This window comes from Herpailurus yagouaroundi, unplaced genomic scaffold (genome assembly GCF_014898765.1).
Source record: "Herpailurus yagouaroundi ecotype Mexico unplaced genomic scaffold, PumYag 77, whole genome shotgun sequence".
Taxonomy (NCBI): Eukaryota; Metazoa; Chordata; class Mammalia; order Carnivora; family Felidae; genus Herpailurus; species Herpailurus yagouaroundi.
In genome coordinates, this window is record NW_024412388.1 from 6,369,558 (window position 1) to 6,386,907 (window position 17,350).

A 17,350-nucleotide genomic window follows, 5' to 3' on the forward strand; every position below is an offset into this window, starting at 1 on the left:
TCTCTCTCTGTCCCAAAAATAAATTAAAAAAAAAAATAATAATAACCGCGGAGATAATACAAGCCAGCCGCTGATCGAAGCACCACACGCCTTTTATTTCAATCCCATAGCCACGTGAGACACTTGTTCTTAGCTCCATTTAACGGAAGAGGAAGCTGAGGAACAGAAAAGCTGAGTAAGTACCCACATTGCACCATTACTAAGCGGCAGGACCACGGATGTGAGGTCCAGCCTCCCCCAGGCTAGAGGTTCCTTGATTCACACATCCGGCTGCACCGCTCCTCAGTGCCGAGAAATTCCCTGCTTCCTGCGCCTCCTTCCACGCTACGGGTCCCCGCACAGGGACACAGTGTGGTCCAACCACAGCAGCGAACTGTTTACTTCTCCTCTAAGTTATTTATTTAGCTCATCACCTGAGGGATCCCCATTCCACCCCCCACAAAAGCTGCTCCCGTCCCAACCGCCCCCAGCCGGCCCCGGGTCTGCCTCCCTAACTCCCCGGAGCAGGGAGCAGATCTCACATCCTACAGGTGGCCTCACCATCTCAGTTCCTGCTTCTCCCCTTCCAGCAAATACTGTCTGGGGGCCTCCTGGACGCCAGGCCGGGTCTAGGCAGCGGGATTCCGGGATAAGCAAAAGTGGCCAAACTCATGCTCTCAAGGGGCTGACGCTCCAGCAAGATCGAACTGCTCAAAGGAGCAGGGACCCCCTCACCCCCCCCACACACACCCCTCCCGCTGCGTTCTTCCACCTGCTCACAGGAAAGAAGCATGTCTTGGTAAAAGGGATCATATGTGTTTTATTGAGCATTCAGAGGCAATGCCATTCACTGCCCTGCACCAATATAATCCGGAATTAACAAGCTCCGACTCCATTGAAGTCTCCACAGGGACCTGCTTCGCAGCTTCTCAGACATCACACTTTCCAGGACTGGCGTTTCTGGAGACGGATCGGGCAAGAGGAAGAATTCCCCTGAACGCAGGCCTCCGGTCCCCAGAAGACCCATGGATTTCAGAAGAGGTGTTTCTCTGGCCAGATGTGATTCTTTCCATCCCGCCACCACACTAATGATTTTTGTCGTGAGAGCCGGCGTTATCAGGACCTGACGGCTGGCCCAGCGCGGCGAGGGGCGCCTGCTCCCCGTGACTCGGGGTTGGCGGCGGTCATCTGGAGACAGACGGCACAGCCCCGGTGCATTCCACCCCGGACGGCGCCTAGTACCGCACGTTCACGCCTATTGGCCGGGACAAAAGCCCGGGAGGGAAGCCGGCGCAGACCCACTCAGCAGGCTCCTTCCCTCGAGTTACTGCCCCCGAGTAGAGGGTGGAAATTCCTCCAGTTCCTCTTTTTCCGGGTGCACCTCTGACACCTTATTCATCTTGGTGAAAATCTGATTGATCTCTATGAAGGTCTTGGCCTTGGTCTCGGGGACCACCAGGAAGGTGTAGATGGTCGTGAGAAGACAGATCACGCCGAAAATGACGAAGCTGTAGGCTCCGAGGCCCACCTGTGGGAAGGGCAAGTGGGGCTCACCTTCTCCAGAAGCTTCTCCCTTAACCGCGTGAGGATTTTGTGCAGGGGGCAGGGGGGAGGCGGGGCGGCTGGCACTCACTTGGACGAATGGGAAGATCAAGCCCACCGTGAAGTTGGAGAGCCAGTGCACGCTGCCCCCCACCATGAAGGCGGCCGGCCGGGAAGACTGCAGGAAGGTCTCCGTGATGAGCACCGCGGGGATGGGGCCTTGGGGGGCAGAGGGGGAAGGAGGAGGAGCTGTCTCCTCTGGAAGCAGGCAAGCCCGCCAAGGGTCCCGGAGGCCCTGCTGTGCGCGGGGCGCCCGAGGCATCCGGCCCGAGGAGCGGGGTGTCTCCAGGACTCCTGGGCTGGCCGAGAAGCAGCACGAGAAGGCCAACAGCAAGAATATGGCACCGCAGGTGACATCCTGTGATGTCCCTAAAAGGGGCCCGGGACCACCGCAAGGCTCTCTACGCCAATCGCACGGGGTAGCCTGTTTCAACCCACAGGGCAAAGGCCGCTTTAGTGCGGTCACTCTAATAACTTTCTGAGCAAACCCCTGCGCGACAGGAAGGCAGGGGGAGAGGCCATTCTGGGGCTGCATGAGGCCTCCAAGGAGCCTCTCCAGGGGACCCAAGCCAGAAGTTTCTGGTTCAGGAAAGGAGGAGACAAAACCAGGGAGAGAGCCAGCTCTAGGGAACATACTGGGCCCAAGGGCGTGTCCCACGACGTAGGCGATGATGCAGGCGATGCTGACGTAAGGCATCCAGGATATTGTGTCCTGTGGGGAGAGGACATTGGATCACACCTGGCAGGGCAGAGACGACCTGGGTGGGGCATCTTGGTCCCCAGGGGCTGTGGCCGGGCTGGGCAAGGAGGGCACCTGGCTCCCCAGCAGGCCGTGCCACCCAGATGCCTCTGGGAAATCGACCGGAAGTGGGCAGCGGGCTACTTAAAATCTTTTTTTTTTTTTTTTTAACATTTATTCATTTTTGAGAGAGAGAGAGAGAGACAGAGCACTAGCGGGGTAGGAGCAGAGAGAAAGAGACAGACACAGACTCCGAAGCAGGCTCCAGGCTCCGAGCTGTCAGCACAGAGCCTGGCGCGGGGCTCGAACCCATAGACCGCGAGATCACGACCCGAGCCGAAGTCGGACGCCCAACCGACTGAGCCACCCAGGCGCCCCGGCAGTGGGCTGCTTAGACGTGGAGGCTCCCAGGGGGCCCCAGGGGGCAGATGGTCCCCAGGCGTCTGATTCATCGTAGTTGCGAAAAGATCATGTTGGTCACTTTCCTTACCATGCGAGTGAGGGCTCAGCGGACGGACTGGGCGCTCCAGCCGCCACCACACCCCCCCCCCCTTCCTCACCTGCAAGGCCAGGGCCGCCGTCAGCACGCAACAGGCCGTGAAGCAGACGGAGAAACCCAGAAGGAGCAGGAACCTTCGCCCCAAGAGCTCCACCACGAACACCTGCAAGGGAGGGGGCGGAGGGCAAGCAGGGAGGCTCAGCAGCCCCGCTAGACAGAGGCCGCACCCCTGCTACAGCCGCCTGCGCAGGAAGTCGTCCGCCCATCTCCCAAACCCCCCTTCCGAAGGGGCAGCTGTGTGCCCGCCTGCCCGTGTATCTGCCCCCCAGCAGGGCACAGGTAGTAACCACACATGGGACAGATTGGGGAAGAGCCACCTCACACAGCGGAAGCTTCCAGAGTGGAGGGCAGGGGGTCTCCATCTTGGGGGCGGGCACAGGCTGCCCCCCCCCCTCCAAGAGACAGGCTGTCATCTAACAAGTGGCCCGGAGATGAGGAGACCAAGAGGCACGTCACCACCTCAGATCTGGCTCTTTCCTCAGCTAGGACCCCCCCCACCCCCAACACACACACACTCGAGATGCCCTCGTCCTTGGTGGCTGTGGGGGACTCACGGCACAGACGGTCATCAGCACGTTGACGGCCCCGGTGCCCACTGTCACGTACTGGACGTCATTCTCCTTCACCCCCGCGCTCAGGTAGATCTGGTCCGCGTAGTAGTAGATCTGGAAGGCACCCCCAGAGGCTGGCGGGGCGCTCGGGGCCCCCTGTGATGACGACAGCGCCCCGCCCAGCCCCGCCCCCCGGCCCCCGTACCGCGTTCACCCCCGACAGCTGCTGGCCGCCCATGAGGACGATGACGGAGATGACCTGCCACCGCAGGGACCTCGTGCGGAACAGCTTCAGCACGGAGACGAAGCCCACGGCCCTCTCGGCCTCGTCCTCCTGCCGGATCTCCTCCATCTCGGGGCCCACGTCGTCCCAGCCACGCAGCCTCTTCAGCGCTAGGGGAGGGGAGCAGGGGGCGGGCTCAGGGGACCCCAACTTCCTGGAGCAGAGACGCCGCGGCCTCCGCCCCCTGCACGGTGGAGCCTTACCGGTTTGGGCAGCTACCTCGTCCTTCTTCTGAATCAGCAGGTACCGGGGGCTCTCGGGGAAAAAGGGTAATAGTAGGAGCTGGAGAGCCGCGGGGACCCCGGTCACCCCGAGGAGGATCGGCCAGCCTGCAAGGAGGCCAGTGCCCAGGTGAGAGCTGCCATCGCCCCTCCCCAGCCCCTCCCGCCCCGGAGCCCGGCCGGCCACCCTGTCCCCTGACTCGACACAGAGCTGACGACACCCCACACTGTCCCGTGCTCTGACACAGCGCCCTGAATATGCGGGGCCACCAGGACGCCTGGTCCGGCAGGGTCGGAGCAGCACTGGTCACAGACACGGAAGCCGCAAGCAAGGCCACGTCCACAGCACAGAGGGGCCACAGAAGCCACGGCGTAGCCATACGATAGAAGTCTGTACAGACCACGGTGGGAGCCCATCCCCGAAACTCAGCGTCCGATGCAGCGATCTACGCAATGGGGTCCAACTGGATGAAGTCCAGGAGCGGAAAATTAACTCTATCTTTGCAAAAGGTGGTAAAAAAAAAAAAAAAAAAAACCATGGGGGGCGGGGGCGGTGCAAGGATACAATGATGGTAAATGTCAGCACGGCGGCCCCCTGTGGGGGTGGGAAGGCCAGGGCTGAGGGCCGCAGCAGGCCTCCCCCTTCCCCTGCGGACTCTTAACCCAGTGTAATACAGGCGTGGACTCCGACCTAAGGCAATGGTCCCGTCACCCCCAGGGGGTCTCACTCCTGATGTGGGAGAGGAATAAACAAAGAACAGCCTCCTGTGTAGACATCATCTTTTCCAGGTCTTGTTTTGGCCTCTGACGCTTCCCCCTAAGAACACACGCCATGCGATGAGTTCAACTTCTGCCCTGCCCACCGCTCTGCCGGCTGGATCCTCTTTTTCCTGATCTCCTCCCCTCCCTTGACTCCAAATCCAGGGCCCGGCTAATCCCGGACCGTTTCCATCTGCTTTCCAAGAAGACCGGGACACCCGTTCTCAACCTCTGCTCCATGACCGCCTGCCTCCTGTGCCAACGTTCTCTTGTGGGCTTCCTTCCTTCCTTGTTCTCTGAGCATCTAGTAGTACGCACGTGCCAGGAGTTGAGCCGGAGAATAAGGCCAAGCCCCGCCCTCCACACTGTGTCCAGAGGAAGGACACCGACGACAAAATGGTCTCCATAAAGGATGGAGGGACAAATGAAATCCACACATTTGCGGTTCCCCGAACGTGGCAGGGAGATTCCACAGGTGTGCCCCGTCTGCCCACGTCTGGAAGGCTGGTCCTACTCCCTCCGTCGGGCCCGCTCTGAGGCCCCCCTCGCTGGGCACGCCAGAGAGCACTTCACCGACACCGGGGCTCTGAGGCTGCCCTGGGTCCTGCGGGTGTATAGGTGACATCACTGAGAGACAGGAACTTAGCCCCTGCCCTGGTCCCCGCTCCTTACGAGGCTGACTGGAAGGAAGACAGTGGTCGTTTCATGTGGAGCCCGGCCCAAGCCACCTGGATTTGTGTCCTAATGAGACCTTGGACCTGGTGTCCAACCTCTCTATGCCTCAGGTTCTGCATCTGGAAAACGGGTATAATGATAATACCTGCCTTACAGGACTATTTGGAGGATTAAATGGACTTAATCGAAAGACTTGGTGCCTGGCCCACCGTAAGCACTTTGTATGTTTTGGCTGGTGTTACCATTAATGGGGATTGCGAGACCCGAAGGGGGAGGTCATGCAGAAGCAGTGACAGTTACCAGTCACCGTGCACTTATGGTGTGCTGGGCCCGGGCTCCTGAGGAAAGTGGGGAGGCTCCAGAGTCAGGATCTGGAAGGGGTACCGGCCCTGAGACTCACCATTTTACCCCTAGGGGGCTCCCTCTTTCCTGGTCTACAGAGTAGGACCGGCAAAGGACCCCCCACCCTCCCAACCAGGCAGCAGCGTTGCTGGGAGGCTCGAGTGAGGCCTCAAGCACACTGGCGGTGGTCATTACCATGCCCCGGGCCCCTCGCTTGGCCACCACGCAAGCCAAGGGAAAGTCAGACAATGACACTTCCTGCTCACGCTAAAGCCCCCTCCTCTGTGTCCTAGGAGGGACTGGAAAATACTAGCCACATGGGCCCCGCCACCTTGTTCGGGGCCTGTTCTGTGCAAATACCACACCAACACCATGGGGCCAGGGCAGTGAGGCAAGGACACTTGCCTGGACACGACTGGAGAGGAAAGAGCAGCCCACAGAAACGTCCAGGCAGAAGGAGGGCTGTGGTCCAGAGGCGTCTTGAGCTTACCTTCTTCGCTCGCGAGGAGGCTCCGAAGGCCGAAGATCTGAGCCACGAGGATGCCGATGGTGATGAAGAGCTGAGGCACCACCCCGAGGCCCCCCCTCAGGTTTTTAGGGGCCAGCTCTCCCAGGTACATGGGGACAACATTGGAAGACAGACCTGGCAGGATTGAAGTGAAAACACCATCAGGAAACATTAGTCTGACCAGGACAGGGTCTGTCTTCAAACACACTCATTTTTTTTTTTTAATGTTTGTTTCTGAGCATGAGCAGGGGAGGGACAGAGAGAGAGAGAAGGAGGCACAGAATCTGAAGCAGGCTCCAGGCTCTGAGCCATCAGCCCAGAGCCTGACGCGGGGCTCGAACTCACAGACCTCGAGATCGTGACCCGGGCTGAAGTCGGACGCTCAACCGACTGAGCCACCCAGGCGCCCCTCTGCTTAGTGTTTTAAAAGAGGCTCGTTGTTCACCAATTCTTTCCCGTTGTCACAGCAATATCAGCCCTTAGAAGTCTGGTGGGAGGGGTGGGGGGAGACCCCGCAGACCTAGTGCCCACAGGGCTGGGAAGAAGCAGGAGCCCTTGAGGGGCAGGCTCCATGGTCACCACTCAGGGGTCAGGGGGCGGGGGACGCTTCTCAGCGGCAAGTTCTTTTTCACTTGACCAGGGACAAACTTGAAAAGGCAAACCTCAGAAGGTTTGTGAGAGACGGGGTCCCCTTCCTGCCGGTGGGAAGCAACCTCTAACCTGTCTTAAAAGGGGCTCCACTGGTGGGGCGCCTGCGTGGCTCAGTCAGTTAAACATCTGACTTTGGCTCGGGTCATGGTCTCACGGCTCGTGGGTTCGAGCCCCACAGGGGGCTCTGTGCTGACAGCTCGGAGCCTGCGTGGGATTCTCTCTTTCTCCCTCTCTCTCTCTGCCCCTCGCTGGTCCCTCAGGCCCTCTCTCATAAATAAATAAACAAACAAACTCCACTGGGCAACCCCAGCTGCTCTGTTCTGACAGAGTCAGAGAAAGCAGCTTTTACATTTGAAATTCCTTCCATGAAAGCAGTTGGTCTTCTGGCCACACAGGTTAACTAAAAGCCAGTGATCTGTGTCTCAAGTCCTGCTAACGTCTGTTCCTGTGCCCCCCTTCTCACCCCGCCCCCTTTGGGGGACCAGCTGCTCCCTTATTTTTTAGGGTGTCTGAGCAGCAGCTGCCGACTCACACACCGCCCAGAATTTCTCGGGAACCGTGCGCAAGAATTCACTGCGAATGGATTATGACTCCGTCGCTTCTCCAAGGGGGATCTGAGGACCTAGGGAACTCCCGACACCTTTTCAGGGGGCCTGTGAGGTCAAAACCATCTTCCAACAATCCTGAGATACTGCCCTGTATAGTGCCCACACGGTGGAGTGTTCCAGAGGCTCCCCGCCGTGTGAGGTCACGGCCAGCAGAACACAGAAGCAGGTCTGAGAAGCCAGCCGTCTTCTATGAGGCGGGACATTAAAGAGCTTTGCAAACCCGTGAAGCAATGCCACCCTTCTTGCTGAAACTCTTTGTTTCAGAATATATACCTATTTTCACAGAGACGTGTGACGGGCTTATCGTTGCCGTTTAGATGAATTACACGAACATTTCTTGGCTGCAATTTGTAAATGGTAGATATTGGCCAATACAACCCACACGAGCAAAAGCTCTTCAGGGCCCTCAATAATTTTACGAGTGTAAAAAGGTCCTGAGGCAGCAACTCTTTCTGCCCATGGGTCCTGTCCCTGTGCTATAATAAAAACACCTAAGAGAAAGAGAGGGAGGGGAAGGGAAAGAGAAAGAAAGAAAGAAAGAAAGAAAGAAAGAAAGAAAGAAAGAAAGAAAAGAAAGAAAAGAGAAAAGAAAAGAAAAGAAAAGAAAGAAAAGAAAAGAAAAAAAAGAAAAGAAAAAAAAGAAGATCCCGGAGGCCAAAAAGTTTGAGAACCACGGACTTAGAAGCAATGCTTGTTTAAGAGTAAAGGTTGGGGTTTTGGTGATTTGTTAACTATTGGAGCCTAATATCTCCCTGTGGGAACCAACTCTGGAGTGCTGGACGGTCAAGAGAAAAGTGCCTGCCTGCACCTGTCCTCTGCCGGTGACTTCCAGGAATCGTTTGTTTTTTCTTTCTTTCCTTTTTTTAAACGTATTTATTTTGAGAGAGTGAGAGAGAGGGAATCCCAGGCAGCCTCTGCTGACAGTGCAGACCCTGACGCTAGGGCTCAAACTCACACACCGTGAGATCATGACCACGATCGTGAGCCAAAGTCAAGAGTTGGACGCTGAACAACTGAGCCAGCCGGGCGCCCCGGAATCGTCTATTCTTTATTAGCGGAGCCCCGCTGCAGGGGGAGGCGGGAGGCGGGAGCAGGGCCAGACCAAGGCGGCAGAGACCCGTCCAGGCGCTCCCAGGGAAAGCAGTAGGGCGACGCTTGCCATGGGGCCCATCATTCCCTCCGGGACATGACCTCTTCTCTCTTCAGGGAGGCTGATTTCCTCTTTTGTCCCCCAGCCTCGCAATTCCTTGCCATCTCCCCCGACACCGGGCTCCTCGCCCTCTCCCCCACCGCCCAGGAGGGCCAGCTGAGGGGTTTGCGGACATCAGGCCAAATCATCCGCTCACCCCATCCCTGTGTTTGGAAGCAGAAAACGAGGGTTGGCTGCCAATGCCAGGGCCGGGTGCAGGGTTGCTTGACGAGGCGCCCAGGAGGCAGCCCTTTGGGGGCGCCCACCCTGAAGGTGCACGGCCCCGAGGGCGGGTGTCCCGCTTGCCCCCTCCAGCCCTGGGAAACACAGTCTACAAAAGAATGCCACGTCGGGGGAAGGCCACGGGCGTGGCTTTAGCCACATCTTTTCGGCCGGAAGGAATCACGGGGGAGTTTTCTACGACCACCGGAGTGCGGCCCTGGGGGGCCATAGCTCTGGAGGGTTTGCAAAGCAGCTCCGGGGGTTACGAGACCAGAGACCTCAGGCGAGTGAGTGTTACCCTCTTCAGCAGGTGGACTCTGGAGGAATAGGTGAAAAGAACCCCTAAAAATCCTTCTGCAAACTTCATGTTCCCTCTAGAAGGTGACAGGTTGCTATCATTAACTCTTCTTGGGCGGAGGGATTCCTACATTAGATTGTTTCTCATGTGTTTTTGACCACGACCCACGGTAAAAATGGGGAGACACGTTTAACGTTGCAAGCTGGTTCTCACCCACGTATACGGATAAGTCACCGAAACAAGTTTCAGAAGACCACCCTTACCCCTACTGCACACGACACAATCTACACTCTGCCTAGAAAAAGAAAATGCTGGGGAACCTAGGTGGCTCTGTCCATCAAGCATCTGACTCATGGTTTCGGCTCAGGTCATGATCTCACGGTTCGTGAGTTCGAGCCCCGCTTCGGGCAGGAGCCCCTCCCCCAAATAAATAAATACACTTAAAAAGAGAAAAAGAAAAGGAAAAGCTGCTCACTAATCAGGGGCACCACCCACTCACTGGCCCCACCTATGGCTTGGAAAACACGGAGATAAGGAAAGGAAAGGAAAGGAAGTGCCCTTGCGAACAGGACTCTGGATTTCTGTCTTTCACAGAACAGCTCTCTTTGCAGGAAGCATCACAGCGAAGCTCGGTCCCTTGACTGCATCTGAGAAGCGTCAGGACAGAGGAACAGCTCGTGTCTATGTGCTTCAGCGGTTCCAGAACGATCCAGACCCCGGCGTCTGCCCCCGCCTCCCCCTCCTCCTCGATTATCCTGAAGGACAGAGGCGTCGCACGTAGCACCATTTACCTGCACATATTCCCACCAAAAGTCTGGACAAAATGATCATCTCGAAAGACCCGGCGACCTTGCTGCACCCCATTAAGACGGCGGGCACTATGGAAAAGATGTTGTTGAAGAGCAAGGTCCCTTTCCTGCCGAGGACGAAATCTCAGTTAGTTTGGGTTAAGGGTTCAGCTGTTGTCTTCACAGATGTTCGCCAAGGGTCTGCCCGGCTACAGCAGCGGCCTTTGCTGCTGTTTGACGCTGTGATGGAGACCGATGGAGGTCAAGTGCACAGCCTGCGGCGGGAACATTCTCTGTGGGAGCCAACGGCAATGACCACAGTGCAGAGCACGTCAGCGGTGGGGAGCAGAGGACGAGGGCCGCCTGCTACGATACCCTGACGGGTTCCGGAAACCATACGCTCGCATGATTTTAGTGTAATCCTGCGGCCCAGATCAGGGAATGACATTAGAAGGATCTCATACGCCAACCCCACTTAGACCACATAGAGGGAGAAGTCCTAAACGAAATAGTAGCAGATCGAATTCAACAGCATATATGCGAATCTTTCAATGTTAAAAGGCCACACCAGATAAAACGCCAGATCTCCCTGGGAAACACAGAATTGTAACATTATTTTTAGAACTATAGAAGGCTATCTGTGGGACTCCAGGTAGGGAAGGCTGTCTTCAGGCGCAAGAGCCAAGAACCGTAACCGAGAGTTAAATCTGCCCACTCGAACGTTTAAACATCTCGTGTGAAAAAGATACTATGGATATGATTAAAAATAAGGCAACAGATTAAGATACTTGCCTGAAATAACAGTTACTCGGGACATGCAGGGGGGTGAAATTTCCTCCCAGCTGTATAATCTTGGGTAAATTACAGCATCTCTCTGTGCCTTGTTTTCTCATTTTAAAAAAGGAGATGACGGGGCTTTTGTAGGGATTAGGGGAATTAATAACCCTAAAGTCAACCCATCAGTCAACTATTAGTTGCTACTGTTATTTCAGGAACAGATTCTTCAGAAAAACACATTCATCACATTCTTTTTTTTTTTTTTTTTAATGTTTATTTTTTAGAGAGATAGAGTGTGAGCAGGGGAGGGGCAGAGAGAGAGGGAGACACAGAATCCGAAGCAGGCTCCAGGCTCCGAGCTGTCAGCCCAGAGCCCGACGCGGGGCTCGAACTCACGAACCAAGAGGTCATGACCTGAGCCCAAGTCAGATGCTCAACTGACGGAGCCCCCCAGGCGCCCCCAAAACTTATCACATTCCAAAGCAGAAAGCTGGACAAGAGAACTGTGGAGTTCAACACCAACCTTCCAGGAAGGCCTTAGGATCTTAGATTCCCAAACCAGAGGTTGTATGTTGCTAGTTTCAGACTCTTTTTGAAAAATACTGGAGAAGCCAGTGGGTTGATTCTCGACCTAGCAAGATCTGTGGCGAGAAGAGATCTTACCCGGCCGGCGTCTGTGTGCTCATCTGCCCAGGGAAAGGGCTGGTGGGGAGGAGCTCTTTAATACTGTTCATAACAAGGCCTCTCTCTCATGCCCATGGAATTTACACAAGGGGGTGTGATGTCTTAAGGACCTTTTTTGGAATCAACTATGGAACGAGAATCTCTAATGTTTCTGGAACTGGGGGCAAAGATACAAGCTCAGCCCTCGACATCCAGAACACTCACGGTGAGAGGTGTCCTGGGTCTACAGGATTTCACAGTCGAGTGCCTCACATTAATCTCAGCCATTTCAGGGTTTTACAGGCATTTAATTTGGACCCAATTTTGCCTATTACTTGATCCCGAGGTGAAAGAACTGAGTAGTGAGTTTGTGTTAGTTTGGGAGGCAGGGCTTAAGAACACTTATGATCTACATCAGGATTGACACGTTGGCCATATTATCTGGTGTTTGACTCTTTTACAGGCAAATAAAAAAGGTGGGGGGGGATGCCTGGGTGGCTCAGTCGGTAAGCGTCTGACTCTTGGTTTTGGCTCAGGTCACGATCTCACGATCTGTGAGTTCGAGCCCCGCGTCCGTGCTGACAGCACGGAGCCTGCTTGGGATTCTCTTTCTCCCTCTCTCTCTCTCTGCCCCTCCTCCGCTCCCACTCACGTACACCCTCTCTTTCAAAGTAAATAAACTTTAGAAAATCTTTAAAAAAATAAAATAAAGGCAAAAAAAAAAAACACAAAAACAAACGAAGAGGGCAGAACTTGGTTTTGGTTTCTGGTAAGGAAAAGACCCGTAGGGCAAGAGAACAGAGAGAGGGAGTTCTGACCTCCCAAGCACTTTCTGGTCTTTCTGGGTCTGCCCCAGGATTCTGACACCCATCGCTCCCACTTGTCGCCCCGAGACCCTGCTGCGTCCCCAGGTCAACATCTGGTCTTCTTAAGACCATATGAGACATCAGCAATCATCACAGCGGTTAGTACCTAGTTTTACAAACGGACGATTTCAGCTTGAGGCCTGCGTTTTAAACCGATGGGGTCTGGGAGCTACAGGAGTTGGAAACGCACCTTTCCTTACCTGCCAAAGTTATTCACCAGGGGGCCGACCATGAGGGACCCGACGAAGCCTCCGAAGGGAAACATGGACACGGAAACAGACCACAGCAACGTCAAGGCAAACTCGTCCATGTAGCCATTGTTCCGCTCATAGTAGGTCTTGTTGTAAAACGTTTTCATGAACTGCAGAACAAAGCAGAGCAGAGCGCCCGTGTACCTGGACCCGGCTTTGCAGACGGAAGCGCCTACGCGGTCAGGCCGCCCGCTGGATGACCGGGGCCCAAGACGTCAACACCAGTCGGGGGAAGAAAGGGAGTAGGGACCAAGCAATTAGCAGGGGCGCCCGCAGGGAGGGCTGTCCGGGCCTCCGATGTGCACGCGGCCCAGGATGTTGTGAACTCCAGTCCTCCGTTCCTTTGCATGACCCCTGACCCTCCAGGCTCGTCTGGGGAGCACGAGGCCGCAGAAGACCAGAGCCCCCAGCCGCACCCCCGAGGCCAACCCCGGGGCACCCAGCCAGGCCTGGCGCTCCATGAGAAGCCGAAGCCGGGGCCAGGCTCATCCCCAAGGCCCCGGGCCGTGCGTCCCTGTTACCTGAAGACCCACTGTGTGCACCAGTGTGCACTCACTGCCACCTTGGTGGCTGCTCCAAAACCCCCTCCCGTTTACAGGGGGCGGGGGGCGTGTCTCATGCACCCCAACGACCTACCTGGGCAGGGGAGTTAATGGCGGCCACGTTGTACCCATACTGGAAGGATGACCCAAAGGCAGCAATCAGCGTTGCCAGGCCAAGCACAAGGGTCAGCCTCTGCGGGAGGAGAGATCCTGACTTAGGTCACAGAAAGCAGCTGCGGTTCACGAGAACCCCTACTTTACCCTGAAGTCTTCTAGAAGCACGGGAGAGAATCCGAAGATCCTTAGCCTTCCGAGTGTGCCCCATGCCTACCCTCTACCATCTAACCTGGCAGAAAAGCTTCCCTCCGGGTTCCTGGGAGGCTCAGTTGGTTAAGGGTCTGACTTCGGCTCAGGCTCACGTGAGTTCGGGCCCCGCGTCGGGCTCTGCGCTGACGGTGCGGGGCCTGCTTGGGATTCTCGCTCTCTCTGCCCGTCCCATGCCAGTGCTTTCTCTCTCTCTCTCTTAAAATAAATACATAACCTTAAAAAAAAAAAGATTCCCTCAACCCCAACACTTAGGGCCAGTTAATTCTTTGCCCTGGGGGGCTGTCCTATATGCACTGGAGGGCCATCCCTCCCCTGCCTGCGACAATGCAGAGTTCTCCAGGCACTATACATGTCCCACTGATTGGCGGGAAGGGGGTGGGGGGATGAGAATCGCTAGGTCAGAAAGACCCGGAAGGGTCCTTTCCTCCAACACTGTAATGTCCGAATTGTTTCCGTAACATTCCTGACGTGTGGCTGTATTTGCTGACCGTAGCAAATGCACTCAGTACTGCCTTGAACACAAAGTCCCCTAAAAATCGGGGAGGAGAGAATGGGAAAAAAATTTTTTTTAATGTTTATTTTTGAGAGAGAGAGAGAGAGAGAGACAAAGGGATGAGTGGGGGAGGGGCGGAGAGAGGGAGACCTAGAATCTGAAAAAGGCTCCAGGCTGTCAGCACAGAGTCCGACACGGGGCTTGGACTCATGAACTGAGAGATCATGACCTGAGCTGAATTCGGACGCTAACCCAACTGAGCCACCCGGGTGCCCCAGAATGGGAAAGTTTTCATCGTTTATTTAGGGCCTCTGATTAACTTCCTTTAGCCTTTGGACTTTTGCTGTAACAGATGAAAGGCAGGGTGAGAAAATCTATATTTTTTTAAGTTTGTTTATTTATTTTGAGAGAGACAGAGGGAGAGAGAGAGAGAATCCCAAGCAGGCTCTACGCTGTCAGCACAGAGCCCGACGTGGGGTTCGAGGTCACAAAAGGGTGAGACCATGACCTGAGCTGAAATCGACAGCTGACGCTTAGCCGACTGAGCCACCCAGGCGCCCGGGGAAAACATTTAAATACAGATTTCTGGGGCCTCTCACACACATGCATTCTGTGCTAACATCCCCCTTTCACCCACGAGGAAACTGAGTACGCACAGAAGGCAATCTTTTCGACGACCAGAGGAAGGTCGTTAGCAAAGTCACGGAAAGCCGGAGAAAAATCGAAGTGACAAAAGCTTTTCTCTTGGAATCTGCAGGTTTCATCTCGCATGTGTCCACTGCCACTTTCTAGCTTCATTGCTACAGTCTTCAGTTTCCTCATCTTCCAAAGGAGGGTCATAACGCTCCCTCAGAGCCATTGCAAGGTGTAATTGTGAGAGCGATTAGCCGTGGAGGTGAATCCACTGACTGGGGCCTGGATGGGGCTCTCGGAGGCGGCCGCCGAAGCACCTTCACGCACGTATTCCCACGGAGGCCCAGTCCAGGGGACACGTGCCCTCCCCCCCACCGGCGGGGCAGGGCCTCAGGTCTTCCTCTGGGTGGGCGCCCCCCCCCCCCCCCCGCCTAATCCAAAGAGGGTACGAGCTCTGCAGAGGGGTAAGTGAGGACCAGGGCAGGCAGAGAGCCGGTGGTCCTTCCTGCCTTGTTGTGGTGCTCTGGGGAGCCCGAGCTGGTTAGCCCTCTGCACAGCAGGAGCCCCCAATAAATGAAACCTCACCCTCCTCCTCCCCCCACCAAAAGGATTGACGAATGGCTAATTCAGGAGCGCCTGGGTGGCTCAGTCCGTTAAGCACCTGACTCGATTTTGGCTCAGGCCGGGGTCTCAGGGCCTGTGGGATTGAGGTCTGACAGCGCGGAGCCTGTGTGGGATTCTCTCTCTCTCCCTCTCTCTCTGCCCCCTCCCCTGCTCACTCGCGCTCTCTTATAAACATTTTAAAAGACGGTTAATTCAGCAGAAAGTTTCTGGTAAGCCAGGTAAGAGCCTTGGGCTCTGGTTTCCAGTCTCCCTTCGTCCCCACCATCCCCCGGAGCCGGCGTGGGGCGCAGGTGACAAAAGTGGGGGCGATGGCACCCAGGAGAGAAAGCGGGTTCCAGGGCTTCTGCCGCGCTGTCCTGTGATTTCTAAAGGCAGGGGGTGCACAAGTAGGCACATCCACGCGCACACACCCCCACCAGAGACGCACTCACTTCAACATGTGGAGCATCCAGACAGGGTTCTAAGTGCTGGGGATACAGTGGAGAACAAAACAAAGACCACTCCCCTAGGACTGTTCTATTGTTTGATTTTGTGGCAGGGAGGGAGGAAGGGAGGAAGGAAGGAAGAAGAGAAAGAAAGAAAGGGAGGGGGGGAAGGAGGAAGGAAGGAAGGAGAAAATTGATAAACAGTTTTCCTCTTTAATTCTCTTCCAGGTAAACGATTAACTAGAAACACAACAGGCTTCCCTCATTCTGCCAAGTGCAACTCTCGGCCACTTCCCACCTCGATGGGTCCTACGGTCTGGAGTCCTTGGCCAAGCGCTGCTGGGGGGCTGGCTGGTGCCCCAGAATGGGGGATGCTGGCAGGCACCGTGGACAGTCCGCGGCCTGACTGCCTCCGTGGGGTCCCAGTGAACGTGACCAGGAGGAACGCGGGTCGCAGATAGAATCTCTAAGCACAGAGCCTACCGTTTAACATCTAAGGTCCATCTTCCTCCTCGAGTTCAAGACGCGGTCACATTCTACAGACCCGTACGGGTCAGGGGCTCCCCTCTGCGGAAACAGCAAAGCCATTCCGGGAGGTTCTCACTGACCTTGCCGGTCCGAATGCCTTCGTTCATTAAACAAAGTGGCTGACAGCTGACCGTAGTCCAGGTGCCACGCCAGTCTGGTGATCAGATCAGCTGCCCTCCAACACCAGGCTCCAATGCAGAAGGCAGACGTTTAAAAAAATACATAATAGGGGCGCCCAGGTGGCTCAGTGGGTTGAGTGCCCGACTCTCGATTTAGGCTCGGGCCATGATCCCACGGTTGTGGGATCGAGCCCCGTGTCGGGCTCTGTGCTGACGTGCAGTCTGCTTAAGATTCTCTCTCCCTCTGCCCCTCTCTGCTCTTACTCTCTCTAAAATAAAAAAATTGGGGAGCCTGGGTGACTCAGTTGGTAAAGCATCCGACTTCGGCTCAGGTCATGATCTCATGGTTTGTGAGGTCGAGCCCTGCATAGGGCTCTGTGCTGATGGCTCAGAGCCCGGAGCCTGCTTCGGATTCTGTGTCTCCCTCTCTCTCTGCCCCTCCCCCACTAGCGCACACGCATGCGCTCTCTCTCTCTCTTTCTCTCTCAAAGATAAATAAACATTAAAAAAAATTAAAATAAAAAAAATTTTTTTTTTCAACGTTTATTTATTTTTGGGACAGAGAGAGACAGAGCATGAACGGGGTAGGGGCAGAGAGAGAGGGAGACACAGAATCGGAAACAGGCTCCAGGCTCTGAGCCATCAGCCCAGAGCCCGACGCGGGGCTCGAACTCCTGGACCGCGAGATTGTGACCTGGCTGAAGTCAGACGCTTAACCGACTGCGCCACCCAGGCGCCCCCAAAAAAATTTTAAATAAATAAAATAAACTGGGGTGCCCGAGTGGCTCATTTGGTTAAGTGTCCAACTCTTTTTAAAAAATAATTTTTAATCTTTCTTTATTTTTGAGAGAGAGAGAGAGAGAGAGAGCGTTGAGTGGGGGAGGGACAGAGAGAGAGGGAGCCACAGAATCCGAAGCAGGCTCCGAGCTGTCAGCACAGAGCCCGACGTGGGGCTTGAACTCATGAACTGCAAGATCATGGCCTGAGCCAAAGTCAGACGCTCAACCGACTGAGCCACCCGGGCGTCCCACGTGTCCAACACTTAGTTTCAGCACAGGTCATGGTCTCATGGTTCATGGGATTGAGCCCCACAGGGGGCTTTGCACGAGTGGGTGCAGAACCTGATTG

At 55.5% G+C, this 17,350-nt stretch overlaps 1 protein-coding gene across 3 annotated transcripts in view; it reads right to left on the reverse strand.

Moving 5' to 3' along the window:
- Positions 1–775: 775 nt before the first annotated feature.
- The window catches only part of LOC121020425 (solute carrier family 2, facilitated glucose transporter member 5), a 51,711-nt gene continuing 35,136 nt past the window's right edge, over positions 776–17,350 (reverse strand). For all 3 annotated transcript variants that reach the window (XM_040460481.1, XM_040460486.1, XM_040460493.1), the window contains 11 exons: positions 13,168–13,266; positions 12,481–12,641; positions 9,978–10,102; positions 6,201–6,353; positions 3,917–4,042; positions 3,636–3,823; positions 3,434–3,544; positions 2,881–2,982; positions 2,218–2,293; positions 1,613–1,740; positions 776–1,507 (listed from right to left, as the gene is read on the reverse strand). In XM_040460481.1, coding sequence (XP_040316415.1) covers positions 1,304–1,507; positions 1,613–1,740; positions 2,218–2,293; positions 2,881–2,982; positions 3,434–3,544; positions 3,636–3,823; positions 3,917–4,042; positions 6,201–6,353; positions 9,978–10,102; positions 12,481–12,641; positions 13,168–13,266 — 1,473 coding nt within the window. In that variant the 3' untranslated portion in view covers positions 776–1,303. The remainder of the gene's footprint in view (positions 1,508–1,612; positions 1,741–2,217; positions 2,294–2,880; positions 2,983–3,433; positions 3,545–3,635; positions 3,824–3,916; positions 4,043–6,200; positions 6,354–9,977; positions 10,103–12,480; positions 12,642–13,167; positions 13,267–17,350) is intronic.